Here is a 17,176-nt window from a genome sequence, read left to right as displayed (position 1 = left end):
TGTGCTCAGACACCATCCTCCTAGGGCCCAGGCTCCCACAACCCTGAGGGAAAGAGGACTGGAAGGGGAGGTGGCCAGAGGTGGGAGGGCACGGCTGCTGAGGCTGGCGGGTGGGAGATGGGGAGAAGCTGGCCCAGAGAAGGGTAGCTGGGGGCTGCTCAGAGGCCTCCCAGGTGGGAGCAGATGGGAGCAGGTGGAAATGGGGAGGCTTCCACAGTCGGGGAGGGACGGGGTCATGGCCTGAAGATCAAGTCAGAAATGGTGGGAGCGGGGCGCCTGGGTGGCTCAGTCGGTTAAGCATCCGACTTCGGCTCAGGTCATGATCTTGTGGTCCGCGAGTTCGAGCCCCACGTCGGGCTCTGTGCTGACAGCTCAGAGCCTGGAGCCTGTTTCAGATTCTGTGTCTCTCTCTCTCTCTGACCCTCCCCTGTTCATGCTGTCTCTCCCTGTCTCAAAAATAAAATAAACATGAAAAAAAAAATTAAAAAAAAAAATGATGGGAGCTGTGAACTGGTACATCTGGAACGCACAGGCCCTGTCCTGTGTCTTGCAGCCTCTGTTCCCCCAGAGAAAAGAAGCTCTCAGTTTTTTTCTTTTTGGACTTCTGAAACAGAAGTCTTTTCTTTTGGGAATAGTCACCTCTCCCAGGCTCATAAGCCCAGCCCAGAGCCCCCCTGTCCCATTCAGAACCCATGAAGCTCCGTGGCAGGAGGCCCTGAGGAGCCCAGAGGCCCACTGGGGTAGGCAAAGACAGAGTTCAGATCCGAGGTCCCCTGTTCAAGACGGACACCTTTCCCTTCTGCTATCCCAGCTCAGGGCCGAGGGGACAGGAGTCTAGGAGACCGGAAGGCCACCTGGAAGGGGCACCTGATGGACACACAGAAGACCTCCTCAGGCCAGATGCAGGGCAGAAGGGATATTTTCTGAATAGCAACTGGTGGGTGCTGCTCTTTTGGGTCTGTGTTTAAGGGGCAGTCAAAGTTCCTCTTCCAGAGGCTGAAAAAAGGAGAACTCCCTGTAGGCAGGCACTGCTGGGGGAAGGGAGAACTCTAGGCACAGGGAGCCTCCCGTCACTGCCCTCAAACCCTAGTGTCCCATGCTCCAGGTGGTAGGGAATGGCCAGTCCACCTGCCCAAAGTCTGCATAGCACAAGTCGATGGGCCTCCTCACAAAATTCACCCTGACTTCCCTCCTGCTCCCTTCCCAGAGCACCCACTCTGTGTCCACTACCTCAACTGAGTCTATGAATCACGGTCTCCACGCTGCCATTTGGAAGCCACGCCAGTCTGCACCTAACACCTTGCTGGGCGCATGACAGGCTCTGGTAGGAATGAGTGACTCAACAGCAATGGCTTCCCCGGCCCCCTGCCTAGGACGTGGCATGGGTATTTCTCAAGGTTTGTGAGCCCCAAGGAACACTGGTGTGGGAGGAAGCAGCCCATCCCCAGAACATGGTAACCCCCACCCTAGGATCTCTTAGGACCTCTTCTTTTCTTCTGCAGGACCTGATTCCCCAAGAGAGGTTTCTAAACTGGGCTCCTGGGTGTGTTCCCACAGGCTGTGCCTGGCTTAGAGTCCTGTGCCTCCAGCCCTTCCCAGTGGGAATTCTCTCCTACCTCCTCTCAGTCCCTGCCTGAGGGCTGGTCAGTGGCAATCACGCTTGAGAGCAGGGCCAAGCCTTGCTCCCCTGGTAACCGTGGATTCGGGACACCATGCACTCTCTGGATAGGAGAAAAACTAATGGCCCTGAACTCTGTAGTGTTTGTTACCGGGCCCAAAAGGGATGTTTTGTGATGATGATCTATGATATAAACTCTGTTCAGAAAAGCTGGGAGCATGCACGCATGTGTGTGCTTGTGTTGCCAACAGCGGCTGCTTCCAAAAGCAATTCCTGGAAAAAGTTCCGCTTCTCCCCCAACTCCCTGGTTCTATGCTGATGGCCAATGAGTGCAGAAGAGCCCAAAGCAACAGAGATAAGACCTGTGGAGCAGCTCTCCCGTGTCCCAGAGAGAAGAATGGCATCTAAGAGCACCCCCCAGCAAATGGCTGAATTAAAAACCAGAAGGTGTACATCCTACGGCCCAGGCTTGGCAATGATTTGGGGGACACTTCTCCTTGTCCCCTCTCAGGGTGCTGTTACCACCAATCTGGGGCCAGACAAATAAAATCAGGACTGAATGGACCCGAGGGACTGAGAACACTGCCTAGGCCTGGACCCTTTTCCACACAGCTCCCAGTCAGGGTGGAAAGCTCTGATTTTTGGAATCCTAGCTGCCCTCCCCACCCCATTTCTCCCTTCTTTGGAAGCAACTGCCATCAGACTGAAGAGGCAGGTTACTTGGCAATGAGCACCCGAGCCTACCTTCCCAAACCAGATCGCCTGACCAAAGAGGCCCCCAAATCCTGGTCTATCCCGGTGCTCTGCAGTCCCCAGAGCAGACACAGGGCCACTCTTCTGTCCCCTGAGCACCTGGGCAAGCTGGTCTCCCACTCCTATCTGGTTGGCCTGGGCCTCACCTGCCCCACAGATGTGACCGTGCCCCAGGGCATGCACAAGGTGGCTGGAAACCTGAGCCCTGCCTGCTTACCTGCTTACCTGCTCTCTTACCTAAAACAAAGGGTGTTTTAGGCCCTTTGTCAGGAAGAGGGCTTCCTGAGCACTGCCACCCAGAAGCCCCCTGCCAACGTCTCTAATGGCTTTTGTGAGGCTGTCCCCACCTTCCAGATCTCCCGACTAGCTGAATAGGAGTCGCAGGAAGGCCTGGGCCCCAGGAGGCAAGAGGAAAGCAGGAAGCGGCAGGAGGCCAGGTCCTGGGTTCAGGGCTGGCTCCCTCCACACCCCACATTACTGTTCTGGTTCTGTTTCCCTGACACAAGCTGGACAAAGCTAGACTCTGCATGGGGGCTGGCAGAGAAGATGAAAGCTGGGGGTGAAACGGCTTCAGGAAGATCCAAGAATAAATAAACATGAGAAAGAACATCATGGTTGCCAGGCCCTTCTGACACAGAGTGAGGGCTGAGCACGAAGGAGAAGCGCCTCTCGAAGGCATTCAGGTCACAGAATCTGAGAACATTAGGAGCCGATGGGGCTTCGGAGATTATTCAGGCCAACCCTCTCACTTCACAGAGTTGGAAAGAGAGAGGGGAAGGGGCTAGGTCACGGTCACCCAGAAGGTGAGCGGTACAGCCAGGCCAGACCAGGGCAGGGGAAACTCAAGAAGTCAATCCCAAATGCAGGCATGAAGTACTTTCATGTGAGTCACTGCTCCAGGGGTTGAAGAGATGGAAACATGAATGAAACCTGGTTCTCACTTTCAAGGAGTTTAAAATGCAGCCCACAGTTTTTTAAAAATTAAAAAGCAGACTACTTGCCGATACTAAAAATGTTCAGAGTCTCCAAAGGTAAAAGACAAGAACATTCTCAGTCATCCAACTCCCCAGAACTCCCTTAAAGTCAACCCTTTTGAAGAGTTTCTCTCTCCCCCACCTTCCAGAAATTCTCTTGTTCATTATTAATTCTATTGCTCATTATCTTGGCATGAAGCTGCTTACTGCTCAGATTTATCCAGAACCCAGGGGGCTGCACACTGGCTAGAAACTCCTGCCACATAAAGTGAGGAACGTGAGGGTCCACAGCACAGAGGACATTGGCTTTGAGGTCAGATGGACGTGGGTTCAAAGTCTGGTCCCTCAGTGATGTGCAGGGAGAGCCAGGGACACAAGGTAAGCTGTCAAGCCTTGGCCGCCCCATCGGTAACAGTAATAAGAATATCTACTTGGGGGGGGGGGGGGACACCTGGGTGGCTCAGTCCATTAAGCATCCTTCAGGGCAGGTCATGATCTTGCAGTTCGAGAGCTCAGAGTCCTGAGTCCCATATCAGGCTCTGCTGTCTGCATGGAGCCTGCTTCAGATCCTCTGTCCCTCTCTTTCTGCCCCTCCCCTGTTTGCTCTCTCTCTCTCTCTCAAAAATAAATAAACATTAAAAAAAAAAAAAAAGAATACCGCATCTACTTGGAAGTGGCCATCTGAGATTGGCAACACTGTGTGTGAAGCACCTAGCATGTGGTTAGGGGTCATGATTAATACCATTTGTCCCTGAACTTGCCTGCTGCCTCCCTCCCAGCATAAGCATTTCAGCATCTGGTCCCAGTGGTACCCTCTGCTCTTAGTTCTACCACAGTCCATTTTCTCCCCATTGCATTCCTTGCCCCATCTCCTACACCCTGCCTCCCCCCACCACACTCCCCTCCTTTTCTCTTCCATCTGAACTTTTGTAAACACACGCTTCACCATGTGACAGTTGTTCTAAGCCTTACATTTGCTAATTCATCTAACGCTCACGACAAGACAAAACAAAAGGTATGAGGTGGTTACTGTTTTTATCCCCATTACACAGGGCAGTAGACTGAGGCCCAGCAGTATTAAAGAACTCGTCTAGTCACATCACATGGAAGTGGCGCCACTGGGACTTGAGCCAGGCAATTGGGCTCCAGAATCCGTGTTGTCAACCAATACCCTCCAGGGCTCTCCCCAACACTTCCGCTCCCGCGGGCCGGCAGGTAGGGAGCAAATGCAGGACTTACTGGGCCCGGGGAAAGATGGAAGAATCACACAGCCCCACAGAGACCAGTACCCGCAGCACACCCCAGCCCTGTGGGAGGTTAGGGAGCAAAAGCAGCCTATTTCCTCTCTGGGGCCCCCGTGAAGACAATCCTGAAGAACCACTTATAGACGGCAACCGCTGACTTCAAAGATTCCAAGCACTGATTTCGGACTGCATGTGGGAACGAGGAGGGGTGACAGACTGGGGTCTTAGAAGAGCATCGGCTTCATCTTCCCTGCTCTCCACTGCCGGCTACACCCTTTCTCTAGGAGCTCCCAACTCCCTCTGAGGCTCTCATGGGCGTCCCAGAGCAAGCTCTGCTGGGCAGGCAGAGGGGCTGGGGGGCGCGGGGGCGGGCTCACAGGTGAGTGGCCTGGGCGGTGGCCTGTCCAGACAGAGGCCCCCTGTCAGCCCCCCCTGCGAGGGGATCGAGGCCCTGTGGCTCGGCAGCTGTGGGCCACGCAGGAGGCTGGATGTGAGGCCACAGGCCGGCCCTCCACCCCCGCGGTGAGCGTGCCCCTTTCCCCTCGCCTGGGGCCCTGGGGCAGCTATTTTTAGCTCTTGACACCTGGGTATTTTGCAGCCGCAGGATGTCCGGTTTGGAGTCTCTTTCTGGGAATCCCACATGCGGCTGTTGTAAACAGCCCCACGCAGCGGTGGCCCGAGCTGGGAGCCGGTACCCCCCCCCCCCCCTTCTGCTGTTTGAGATGAATCAAACAGGAAGCAGACGTAACCATGGCAGCGGCAGCTCGAGCTCCCTGGGGGTGGGAAAGCGTCCTTCCTGGCTCCTTGCCCCCCCCCCCCCCCCCCCCCCGGCCCGGGTCCTCTATTCCACCCTGTGGCCTCTCCTCCTAGCTGGAGACCCACTGGACGCTGAGGCAGGGGGAGCTGAGCCATCCAAGTTGTGTGCAGCTGTCCCGAGACAGGCACTCTCTGGGGAGCCTCGCCGTCCTCTGGCAAAGAGAACCAGGGGCCCCTCCGAGCCCTGCCCACCTCCGGGAGCCTCCCAGACCACCACTCAGTCTCCCCTGCCTGTCCTGGGTAAAGGTGCAAAGGTGGGGGCAGAGCTATTCGCTCAGAGTGGCTGGACTCTGAGGGCCTGCATTCACTTCCGGTCACCCATACGCTTCTCCTTACAGCCAGGCCTGCCCCCAGCACCTAGGGAATTCCTGAGCTGACAGGCTCCAGGAGTCTCAGCCCCCTGGTCAGACTGCCTTAGGGTTTCTCGGGTCCTGAAAGCCCTCAAAAACCAAGTTCCCACTTACCCTCACTCCCCTGCTCCAGCAGCTCCAATCCCTGAGATACGAGGTTCACCATGGTATCTAACCACCATCTTTCCTATCGTAAGCAAAACATCCTGAGCAGTCAAGATGGGGGCCCCATCTGTAATGTGGGGAGAGGAGTGGAGGTTCTGTCAGTTTCTGCCTTTGTCTGTCCCCTCCCCCAGCCCCTGCCGCCCCACTTAGACCAGCTGCTCCCTCTTAGCAGCCAGCCCCAGACAGTCTTTCTCAAGGGCCAGCGCTTGCCCCAACAGGAAGCACGGTCACCGCCCTGGGGCTGCCTCTCGGAGCCGCTCCTTCTCCCTCCGTGGTCTCATATGCGTTCCCTTGCCCTCCTTGTTGTTCCCGCTGTTTCTGGGCCCTCCTTGGCCAGATCAGGCCTCGTGTGTCCCCCACTCCTGCTTGCCCCCCGCTTGTGCCTCTGCCCAACTGCACATGAGCCAGGAGATGCGTCTTCCTTGGCTCCGCCCACCTATGCCACCCAGGAGGCCACTCAGCCCACTCCAGAGACTGCCAGGGGGAAGTTGAAGTTATAAGATTAATAAGATTACGATCACTACTTATTTTCTAATTATAATTATTAACAAGTAAGGCCAGTGATGACCCACAACCGTGTACCAAATGCCTACTGTGTGCTCGTCACCATGCTAAGCACCTTACTCGTACTATCTCATTTGGTCCTCACAAAAACCCTGTATGGTAGGTACCCTTAGCAACCTCCTTTCACAAAGGAAGAAACCGAGGCGTGGCGTTTTTAAGAAACTTGCAGAGGCCACACAGCTCGTGTAAGTGGGTTTCTGGGGCTCTAGGGCCTAAGCTTGTAACCATTACACCGACACACAGGTCCACCACGTCCCCAGGTGGTGAGGGGCGGCCACCGAGGGGCCACAGGACACAGTGGGTCGCAGCATCTGAAGGCCTGGGCGTGACTCCCAGGGGCGGCGTGTTCCCACAGCGTTCTAGTATTCCACCCAGAAAACATCAACGGCAACAAAAATAAAAACAGAGATAATCATCTCTGCCTGTGCCCTTCACATGCCTTTTGTTTCCAGGAGGCACTCCCAACCGTATCTTCAGTTCCTTTTTCATCTTGTGTTTTCCCTGGTTTTTTTTTTTTTTTTAAATGTACACGTTACTATTTTATTGTTTCCTGTAAGCAGACTCCAGCAGGATACAACCAAACAAGCAAACCTCCCAGGGCTGCCATGCAGGGTCAAACGCTGTGTGAAGGCGCTCTGGAAGCCGTCGAGGGCTGTATAAAAGGCAGGTTGCATAGCCAGAGCAAGTCACCCGTGGAGTGGCTACGTGGGAGTGAATTCCCTTGGGAGGAAAAGCTCTCTCTTTTTTCTCTCTCTCCCTGTCTCTCTCCCTCAGGCCTCATACACAGGCAGGGCGGTGGGCAGGTAGCAGACATGGAGGAACCCACCAGTGCTGGAACAGAGCACCCACCTTCAGGGCAGACTCCTGGGGACTAGGAACAGGGCGGAAGGCCATTGGTACCATTGGACCTGGGGCAGGGGAAAGCAGGTGCCACTGTGGAGCCCCTGGCCTGCTCCATGGCCTGGGGGCATCACGGATAGGAGTCCATGAATAGCGATAAGCTATGAATGCTGGCACTCATAGGGATCCCAGGTTAATATTAATGACAGTTGAGTACCCAGAGATCTCCATCCCAGTGGTGCCCGGGAATCCCCCTGGTTTTGCCTGTTATTTTGGGAAGATGGCACAGGTCTATCGGGCCATGATTCTCCCAATGACATGATTCCCTTCTGCGGCCAGGGCTGCCCTTGGGATTTGGTCGGCCGGGTTTTTTCCAGATCACAAATCCAGCCAGGGTGCTTTACACAGCCTTCAGGGAACTCCATAGCCAGATGCATGGTCCTGAGTACTGATTTGGACAGACCAGCTGTGAAGGACAATTTCTGGCCAACTGGGAATTTGGTGCAATGAAAATTCACTGCAGTGGGAGGTGGAGATCACAGACTGAAAAACCGGCGTATGCAGCATAATCTCATTTTCATAGAAAATATGACATATAAAGGCACATCAGGAAACAGGGAGGTGTGAAGAGGTATTGTGGCAGTGGTCTCTGACTGCTGGGACTGGGATGTTTTTCAATTTAAAAATTTTTGCTTGTCTGTGTTGTTTGACCACCTGCGATGCACAAGAACTGCCTCTATAATAATAAGACGAATGTATATGTACAGGTACACACCCAAGTATAAAGATGTCACAGCCAATGGGGAGCAAAGTCAAGGTTCAACTTCTGCTTCCATGAGAACCAGGACAGCAGGCTTTCATGGACTCGACGCAGTGTATTCTCGGACCCTATGATCGCTGAGGTTCTGCATTATTTACAGCTTAGCATCCCCTGCCTCTCCTGAATCACACAGAAGGCCCAACACAGGGCTGGGCACCAAGTCAGGACTTACTTAATGAATGCCTGTAGGCTGAATAATGATCATTTCCTGAAAGAAATGCCTCCTGCCTCTTCCAGGGCCACAGTGCTGGGAATACTCACTGCTGACATCACTGACCTTCCCATCCCTCCCCTGCCTCATGTTCGTCTTAAGAGCTGCCAGGGAGGGGCTAAAATAAAGGTCACTCCAGCAGACGCGGCCAAGGTATTCCACATCAGGGCCATCAGGGCGGTCCCATCCCAGACCCTTCCCAGTGCCAGCTGGCGACGAGACCCTTGGGTCCTCTGGCATCCTGCCTCACTGGGGGAGCCTCGGGGCAGTGGAGTGAAAGAGAGAAGAAAGGGTCCACCCTGTGACTTCTGGCTACAGACTCCTGCTACCCCAGGCCCTTATGGGTGGAGGAATCTGGAAGAGTGAATTTGGCCTGGTTTTTTCTGTGAACTGGGGCTGGGCCCAGTTTCTGTTCTTCATGTCTTTAACATTCCCTATCCCTGACCTTCAAAAATATGAACAATAACATTAATAATAATGATGAATATTCTGTGTGCACTGGCTTCATACCAGGCATGGCACTAACATTATTTATCTTAATCTTCATAACAACTCCATGAGGTCGAAACCATTACTAACCTTCACATTACAGAGATGGAGAAACTGAGGCACAGACAGCCAAGTGCCTGCCCAAGGTTACACTTAGCTGTTTGCAGGAAAAATAGGGACTCTGCCAAGGTCATCCCATTGCTCCCTCTGTGCCCTTACTGGAAGGCTCTTCTGCCTGGCTTTGCAATGGGCACAGGAGGGTCCCAGGTGAGAATTCACATCTGTAGGGGGCTTTAGAATCCACCAAGTGTTTACATGTGCGTCTGAGAAAATTCCCACTTGAAAGACTAGGAAGTGAAGGCTTAGGGGCCTTCACAGCCTTGCACAAGGTTCCACAGCGTCTGGAATCAAACCCAGGTCTTTGGCCTCAGAATGGTACACTTCTTGCCCCTAGATCAGACAATCCCGCTCTCCAGACGGCCCGGCCGGTCTGGAAGAGAGAAGCACGTCCCTCGCACCATGGAGATGCAGCCTGCACTCAGCCCCTCGCCCGGTGGGGGTGGGGGAGGGGGGTGCTGTGCCAGCACCTCATCAGCGTCTCCACTGTGACTCACTCCTGGGACCCAGGGGAAACACAGCCCTGTGCGGCGGGCAAACACTGCCTGCCTCCTGCCCCGCCTCCAGCTCCCCGCCTCCACATTTGCTAACCGAAACCCGGCTGCTGCTATTTTTAACCCTCCAGCTCCCCCCCTGCCTGGGGCTCCCCCCTTCACCCCACCCCCACCCCCTGCCCCAACCGGGTGCCACCAGCCTGTCATTCTGAGAGCAGTTCTATAACCTGAACGCCCCGACGGGTGCAGCGGATGCCCGGCAGGTTTGTGGGGCAAGCAAAACAAGACGGTTACAGCCCAGTTGCCGAATTCCCCCACCCCAGACTCTTTCCGAACCTGTGGCTCCCAGCCTGCCCCGCCTCTCCCGGCCTTCCTGGGAGCTGGGGGCGGCAGGAATGGGACTTCCTGGGCTGGGAGTGACAGCAGGAGCCAGAGCTGGGCTCCTGGGAATGGGCTCTGAAGTGAGCTGAGCTGTACTCCTGAGGGGGGAGAGGGTAGCCCTGGTTCTTCCCAGGGCAGAGGTTCTTCCTGAAGGCCCAACATCTCTGACCACCAGGGTTTCTAATCCCTGCAGGCTGGGGGCGGAGAGGGGGGGAGGAGAAGGAAGTGGGGAGGTGGCAGGGTGGGAATGGCGTGCCTCGCCCTGGGCCCTCCTTACTAAAAGTCCCCTCCCCATCCTGCTGTGGGGGTTATGGAGGGGCCTGGGTTAAGCCTGAGAGGGAAGGCCTGGGAGGCTCAAGGAGTCCACCGGGTCTGTGCACTGAGCAGCCTGAAGGAGGCCCAGAGTAGAATGCCAACGGAGGCGGCAGGGGGAAGGGGCAGGAAGGGGCTCTGCTCTTACTTGGGGGCTCCTCTAACACTAGGTCTCTAAGGAAAGGGCTGTACCTCCCTGCAGCCTCAGCTCCTAGGTCCACCAGGGAACACCCCCACTTTCTCCCTTCCCCCACAGAACAGCGTGGAGGTGAGAGGGTCTGAGGCTCCTGGATGTGAAAGTTAGCCTCCTGAGAGGGGGGTGGGGTAGGACCTGCAGGGGGACTAGCTGGTGTCTGCCCCCTGGGCTGAGAGTCTCATCCAGCTTAGGGAGCAGATGCCAAGGGCCCAGGAGAGGCTCTGGGGCACCTGGCCAAAGGACTCCTTCACGCCTTCTCTCCTGTCTGCACCCCTGATTGTCCAGCCTCAGCCCTCTCTCTTGCCCTGTCCTCTCTGATGCCTGCACCCCAGAGCTTCTCTCTGGTCTATCCTCCCTTCCGGGGCCTGGTCCTCTCTAAGTCTTGACCTTCTCCCTCCACAGTGACTCCTAAGCCAGGCAAGTAAATCCCAGCGGCTACCGAGGCAGCCAGGCTAGACCCAGAGAGGAGGGACTTGGCACGGGAGTTTCCAGGTGGGGAGATGGGGAGGAAGGGGACGAGGCCGGAGGAAGGCAGGCTGGTGTCAGGAATGGGGTGGTGCTTGAGAGCTCCTGGAGAGATGGTGCCACCTTCCCAACACCCAACACTTACAGAGGGCCCTGGCCTCTGCCCCACGGAGGGAAAAGGCTGTTCCTCGGAGCAGCAGAGCAGCCTCGATCTCGGCCCTGTCCAGCTTCCCCTCCTCCTCTCCCCCTCGGCCAACCTCTGGGGGCCGCTTGGGGAGCAGAGGCCCTGCTGCCCTCTATGCCGGGGAAACAGGCTTCAGCCCTGAGCCAATGCTCAGTCTAGGTCCCCCACCTGGATCCAGGCAGTTCCCCAGCATTGCTCAGAAGCTCTGAGGGCCCTCTTCTAGTCTGGGGAGGTGAGAGAAGACATTGATATGTCACCTTCTCAGGCCTCTCCGGGCCACCCTGTCTAAGGACGTCCCACCTTGTTATTGTCTATTGCTGCACCCAGTTCATTTCCTTCTTAGGGCTTATCACAGTGTATAACTAGATATATACACTCATTTCTTTACTTGCTTACTTGTTACTGTCTGTCTCCTCCACTAAAGTGCAAGTTCCCTGAGGTCAGACGCTCAGGCCTATGTGTTTACTGCATCTCAGTGCCCAGTACCTGGCACCCAGCAAGGCGAGTAAGCCTCCCAATGAATGGATGAATAGCTGAATGACTGGCTCAGTAAATGGGCCTCCTGGCTGCCAACATCACCTTTATGGTAGATGCTCAACAGTTCCAGGATTTTGTCAGGGAGGAGAAAGCAGGATGTAACAGAAAGAGAAAGGTCAGGAAGCCTAGGACCCAGGCGGGGGGTGGGGGTGGGGGGTGGTCAAAGCCCAGTTAGCATCCACATCAGCCCCATCTGGCCCACTGCATCATGCCAAGCGTGGATGTGCGCACACATGCACAGAGAGGATGCAGGGATAAGTCCTGGACTGGTCTCGAAAGGCTTGAGTTTTGTCCTAGATCTTCCTCTTCATAGCCCCGTGTCCTTGGACAAACCACATACCTTTCCGGGTCCCAGCTTCCTCAAAAGAAAAAATGGGAAGGTTAGCCCTGATCAGTGGTCCTCAAACACAGCTTTGCAGTAGAATCACCTGAAGCACATGCTAAAATCCAGATTCCTAGGCCCCAACCCTGCAGATTCTGGGCTGGTCTAGAACGGGGCCTAAGGAACTTTTTTTAACATCCTCCCTGGTGACTGAAGCAAATGGTTCAGGAACTTGCATTTGAGGACCACAGATGAGATCGTGTTTTCAGCAAACATCTGGACTTCTACTAAAAAGCCGTGCTTACACAGGTATACGTTCCCCCAAAACACGTCCATATTCCCACACAGAGCCACAAATTGCAAAGGTGCACAACTGTACAGATAACATACGTCTGTACCACACGTGTGCGTACTCCCAAAACACCCAACAGAGAGCCACCACATGGATCCCAAACTGCCACGGAACCACCATATGTATATACCCAGCCCAGGGGCACACGAACAGACCCCCACGACACACCCGGCGTGCACACACACCCGTCACATGTTGACCCACGCTACACAGACACTATCCTGAACTTATTTTCCCCTCTGGGAACCGGTCCAGGACCAAAGGAGCTATGCTCTGCCGATGAAAACATCCCTCCCGCCTCTACCCGCCCCCCGCCCTCACCCCTTGCTCCAGGCAGCAGGCTGTTCACCTTCCCCTTGTGGAGGGAGGGCTGCTGGAAGAGGACAGTGGAGAGATGGAATGAGGGGAGGTTCTGAGCCCTCCCCCAAGTCCAGCAGCCCCTCCTCGTCCCTGCCCTCCCCCGCAAGAGATGCAAAAGGACCTACACCCAGCTACCACCCCTATCGGTGCTCACTCAGCCTACTCACCTAGATTCCCAGGTCCTGGTTCTTGGAAGCCAAAAGGGCTAGGGAGGTGGCCCGATCTGGGGACTCCTCCTAACACTTAGGCTTCTAAGGAAAGGGCTGTCTGGGGGCACCTTCCTGCAGTCTGAAGGCCTGGGTCCCCCGGGAAGGTTACCACAGAAACAGGGGGGAAATATCACAGGGAAACACAATACCCGGCAGGGTCACCTGCTGACCAGGCTTCCTGCTGTGTTGCCCACCACTATCACCCCCCCCCCCCCCCACACACACACACCATCTCATTGCCCTCATGGCCTCCTTCTCTGGCCTCAGCTTGGGCCTCCTCACCAATGCTCTCCTTCCTGCCTCCCCTGGGTTAGGGGAAGCAGCCTTATACAGAAAGCCTGCCCCTCTGTGGTTCTAAACAACACCAGGGATGGCCCAGAGCTGAGCCCCCTACTCCTAATCCTACCAACGCCCCCACCACAGGAAATCAAAGCTTCCTGCCCCAGAGGAAGTGCCCCATCTAGTGAACAAATCCAACATACACAAATGCACAGTCCTGGACAGATGCCCTCCTCCCAGCTCTCAGGCCTTACTCTGGCCATGCTTCTAGCAATAGCTCATATTCAATATAGGCCCCAGTCTCAGGTAGGACTAAGAACACGCCAGGGCCAACGTGTGAGAGGTGGGCATGGGCAGGACCTAAGCCAGGCCAGGGGTGGGGAAGGCCAGGAGAATGGGCACCAGCAAAGTTAGGTAAGGTCTAGTTCCAGCCCCACTCAGCCTACCATTCCCTGGCTGGGTGACCCTGAGCCTCGCCTTTGCTGATCTTCTCCCGGGCCCCTGCCAACTTCAGAATTACCCAGCTCTTAATGAGAGGCCAGGAGGAAGAAGACAAAGAGGAGGTTGGGGGTTACACCAGCTTCTGCCTTCCTGGTCCCTGACAAGCGTGCCTACAGCTATACGAGGGTCCCCACTCCCCACCCCCATCACATAGGAGTTTCCCATTCCCAAGGGTTTTCAGTGAGGATGGGGGAAGAGGATGGAGAAAGGCCAAGTCCCAACTCTCACTCCCAGAAGCCACCAGGGATGAACGCTGGGGTCCACCCGGCTGCCTGAAGAAAGTTGGGGGTGGCATAATGGCCCCCGCACTGGATGCCAATCCACTTCCTTAGGGTCAGCCTCTCCTGCTCTGTGCTCTGGGAAGCGCACCTGAAATTTTGTCTTCATTTTACTAACGGGGAAACTAAGCTTCAGTGTCAAAGCAGAGCGAGCAGTTTAGAGTCTTGGGAGGGTCAATGCAAGACCTGAATGCAATCTTGCCAGACTCAGGATCCCAGCCGAAGACCAAGTGGCCAGAGAGACACGGCCCAGAGACTGAAGCTAAGAACACAGAGGCCTCAGAAGAACACTGCCCCAAGGCCATTCTAGATGTAACACCAAGAGGCCACACTGAGCCTGTCTCTCCCTGGGCCGTGAGGAACATCAGAGGACTAAAGGCAAGGGAGGAGCCGCAGCGGGTCCAGACCTGGTTTCAGTCCAGGTTCACTGGGTACAACACAGCAGGACTGCTTCGTGCCTCAGTTTCCCTCAGAAGTGACTCCAGAGAAGAAGAAAATTACTTATTTACTGAGGTGGGTGGAGAGAACAGAGCAGACAGTAAGGAGGATGAGATGATAAGCAATGAGGAGCTAGGAGTGGCTTGCAGAAGCCAGAGAAGGGGCTCAGCAAGTACAAGGGGGTCGGTGCAAGGAGAGAAGAGTGTGTGCGGCCAAAGCACTTTAGGGACCTGGCCTATGGGGTCCTTAGTGGGGAGATATGGCCTGCCCAAGTACCCCATTAGTGGGGAGGGAACTGAGTCACAGTCCCCTTTCTTTCAGCCCAGTGGCTGGGCAATGGTCTTGAGGAAGGTCCCCGTGGGTCCTGGTGCAAGTTCTGGGAACAGGCTGATGAGTCCAGATGTCGAGTCCCCAGCAGGGCCACTGAGGGCCAATGCCTCATTCTCAACCTAAAAACTGGCAGGCGGAGCTGGGCCTCAAGCAGATGTTGAATGTGGGTGTGGGATGGGATGGGCAGCAGCAAGACAGCCAGTGTCCAGATGCAGCGGGAGGCCTCCGTGTACGCAGGACAGCCAGCAGAGACGAGGGAATGGCCGGGGAGTTGGTGGGAGGGGCAGCAGTGGCTGGGGAGGTCAGATCCAAACGGGCAGCCAGAGAGAAGGAAATGGGGCTGGGGGAACTGGGTGGCCTGTAGGCTCCAGAGGGCTCTCTCCTAGCCACGGGCCTAGAAATTCTGGGAGTCAGAGCCCAGCCCAGCTGCCAGATTTGCCCCCTGCTCACACTCCCTAGCACCAACAGACCCCAGGCCTGGGGGGGGGGGGGGCGCGCACATCCTGTCCCCCACCCCTCAGTACACAGTCTGCGGTCCCCACCTTCCCGCACCGCTGCCCGCACCTCAGCAGCTCACTTGGGCACAGGTGTCTCTTCGCCCTGATGGGTGAGCAAGGGTGGGGGGCGGTGCTCAGCGAAACCTCACAGTCTCGGACCCTCCCTCCCGAGGATCACTCCCCCCCCCCCCAATCCGCCGCGGAGGGTCGGAGTACGGCCCTCCCCGGACCCGCGGAATGGGGGCGCTGATGTCCAGCGCCCCTAGTCCGGCCCCAACTCAGCGGGTCCTGCCCTTTGCCCTCCCGCTTCCAAACCTTCCGCCCCGGAGCACCGCCCCCTCCCGGGGCCGCGGCGGCCGTCCCTCCCTCCCGGTCCACCGGTCGGTCCTCCCCGGGCTTGGGGGTGATGGGACGCCGGGCCTGCGCGCCAGCGGCCCGGGGCCTCCAACTCCCTCCCTCGGGCCTGTCGCTGCCCCGGGGCGGGCGGATGTGGGCGCCCCGCGGGAGGCCCGAGCCCTCCGGGCCCGGAACCGGCCCCGGCCGGGGGCCTGCCAGAGCCCCGCGGAGCCGGGCGGGGCGGGCGCGGTCGGGGGGCGCACTCCAGGCCGGGCCCGCGGGCCGCGCGGAGCCGGAGCCGAGCCCGAGCCCGGGCGGGCGGCGCTGGGTGCCGCGCGCAGGGCGGGGCGGGCGGGGCGGGGGGCGGCAGCCCAGTACTCACCAGCGCCGGGGCTGTGCATCCAGGGGCCGGGGCCCTCAGAGCCGGGGGCTCATGGCGGGGCGGGGGGCTGGGGCGCCGGCCTCACATCCCCCCAGTCGCCGGCGGCTGCAGAGCGACTGAGAGACGGCGAGAGGAAGGGAGGGGGCCGGGAGGGGGAGGGCCCTGGCAGCCCGGCCGGCCGGGTAGGATGACAATGGAAGGAAATGCTTTATCTGAGTCTGAGAGCGGGCCAAGGGGGAGGGGAGGGAGGGGGCAGGCGCTCGCGGCCCGGGGACACACCACCCCGGCAGACACTGCCCGGCGCGGCGCACGGGCGGCGGGCGGACACACCGCGCGGCCCGGGAGGCAGCGCCGAACCCGGAACGCGGGACGCGGCCCCGACCCGCGCGCGGCCGCCGCGCTGCAGCCCAGCCCCAGGCGCGGCGCGCCGACCCGCGCACAATTCCCGGAAACCCAGATACCTGAGCGCACGCAGCCTTGCATACACAGCGTACACGAGCGCACAGCCCTGTTTACACAGGGCAGAATCATTCGCACAGACACACTTCTGGGAGGGACCCCCGCGCTCGCAAGTGCGTGCACGTACAGCCCACCAGCAAACAGCCGCACACAGAGACAGTGGGACGCTCGTGGACTCCCAAGTCCCGGGCAAGGAATCCCAGACGGACACCCCCCACCCCCGTCCCCCATACCCCTCCCCAACACGACTTGCCTGAGGAAAGTTCCAGGATCTGATTTGAATCACTGCCCAGCCCTCCCCCTCGCGCCCCCCCGCCCCCCACGCCTGCTGAGGGGAACAGAAGGGTCCAGCCTGTTCCTATTAAAAGAAAAAGGGGTTGGGGGTGGTGCTGATTTTGAAAGTTTTCTTTTTTTAAAGAAATTTCTCAAGGGATTTCCTTCCCTCCTCTCCTCTTCCTCTCTTCCTCCCATTCCTCTCCCCCCACAACCCTCCCCCCTTCTTTCCCCCTCCCGGTCCCTATGAGTCAAACTTCAGCAATGTGCCCAGTGTCTCCCAGTGCATTACAGCGGATCACAGAAATGTTCCAGTCTGTGAGTCGGAATGCAGCCGCCTCCAGCCCTCCCTCAGCTAATAAACTCAGCTCGGGGCCAGCTTTGCGCAGCAAGTCTCTGCGCCCCCCCCCCTCCCCCCACCCTCAACTCTTAACAGGACCAGAAGGTCAGACTCGGGGGTCAGGGGCTGAGGACCTCTCCATTGTGCTTCCTGGCCTAGCCTATCCACCCTGTGGCCTCTGGCAATCTGCTGGGTGGGAGACCGAGCCAATGGCTCTGGGACAGGGAGAGGTCTACCACCCACAACACTAGACTCTCCTGTAGTGTGAGGCTTCACCTCTGGAAGGCAGG

General features: G+C 57.4%; 1 protein-coding gene across 5 annotated transcripts in view; it reads right to left on the bottom strand.

Moving 5' to 3' along the window:
• HDAC7 (histone deacetylase 7) overlaps positions 1-16,360 on the bottom strand; it is a 36,786-nt gene extending 20,426 nt beyond the window's left edge. For 2 of the 5 annotated variants that reach the window (XM_053895868.1, XM_053895869.1), the window contains exon 1: positions 15,815-16,041. In XM_053895868.1, coding sequence (XP_053751843.1) covers positions 15,815-15,833 — 19 coding nt within the window. In that variant the 5' untranslated portion in view covers positions 15,834-16,041. Of the gene's footprint in view, positions 1-5,869; positions 5,988-15,141; positions 15,163-15,814; positions 16,044-16,275 lie in introns of those variants that run through there. The other 3 variants (XM_053895867.1, XM_019419144.2, XM_053895870.1) reach the window with 3 other exon arrangements.
• Between the last annotated feature and the right edge of the window lie 816 nt (positions 16,361-17,176).

The sequence above is a fragment of the Panthera pardus genome, unplaced genomic scaffold (genome assembly GCF_024362965.1).
Source record: "Panthera pardus isolate Hobbes unplaced genomic scaffold, ASM2436296v1 HiC_scaffold_6, whole genome shotgun sequence".
NCBI classification, from domain to species: Eukaryota; Metazoa; Chordata; class Mammalia; order Carnivora; family Felidae; genus Panthera; species Panthera pardus.
Note: the sequence above shows the minus strand (reverse complement) of the source record. Positions and strands in the feature narration are given on the sequence as shown.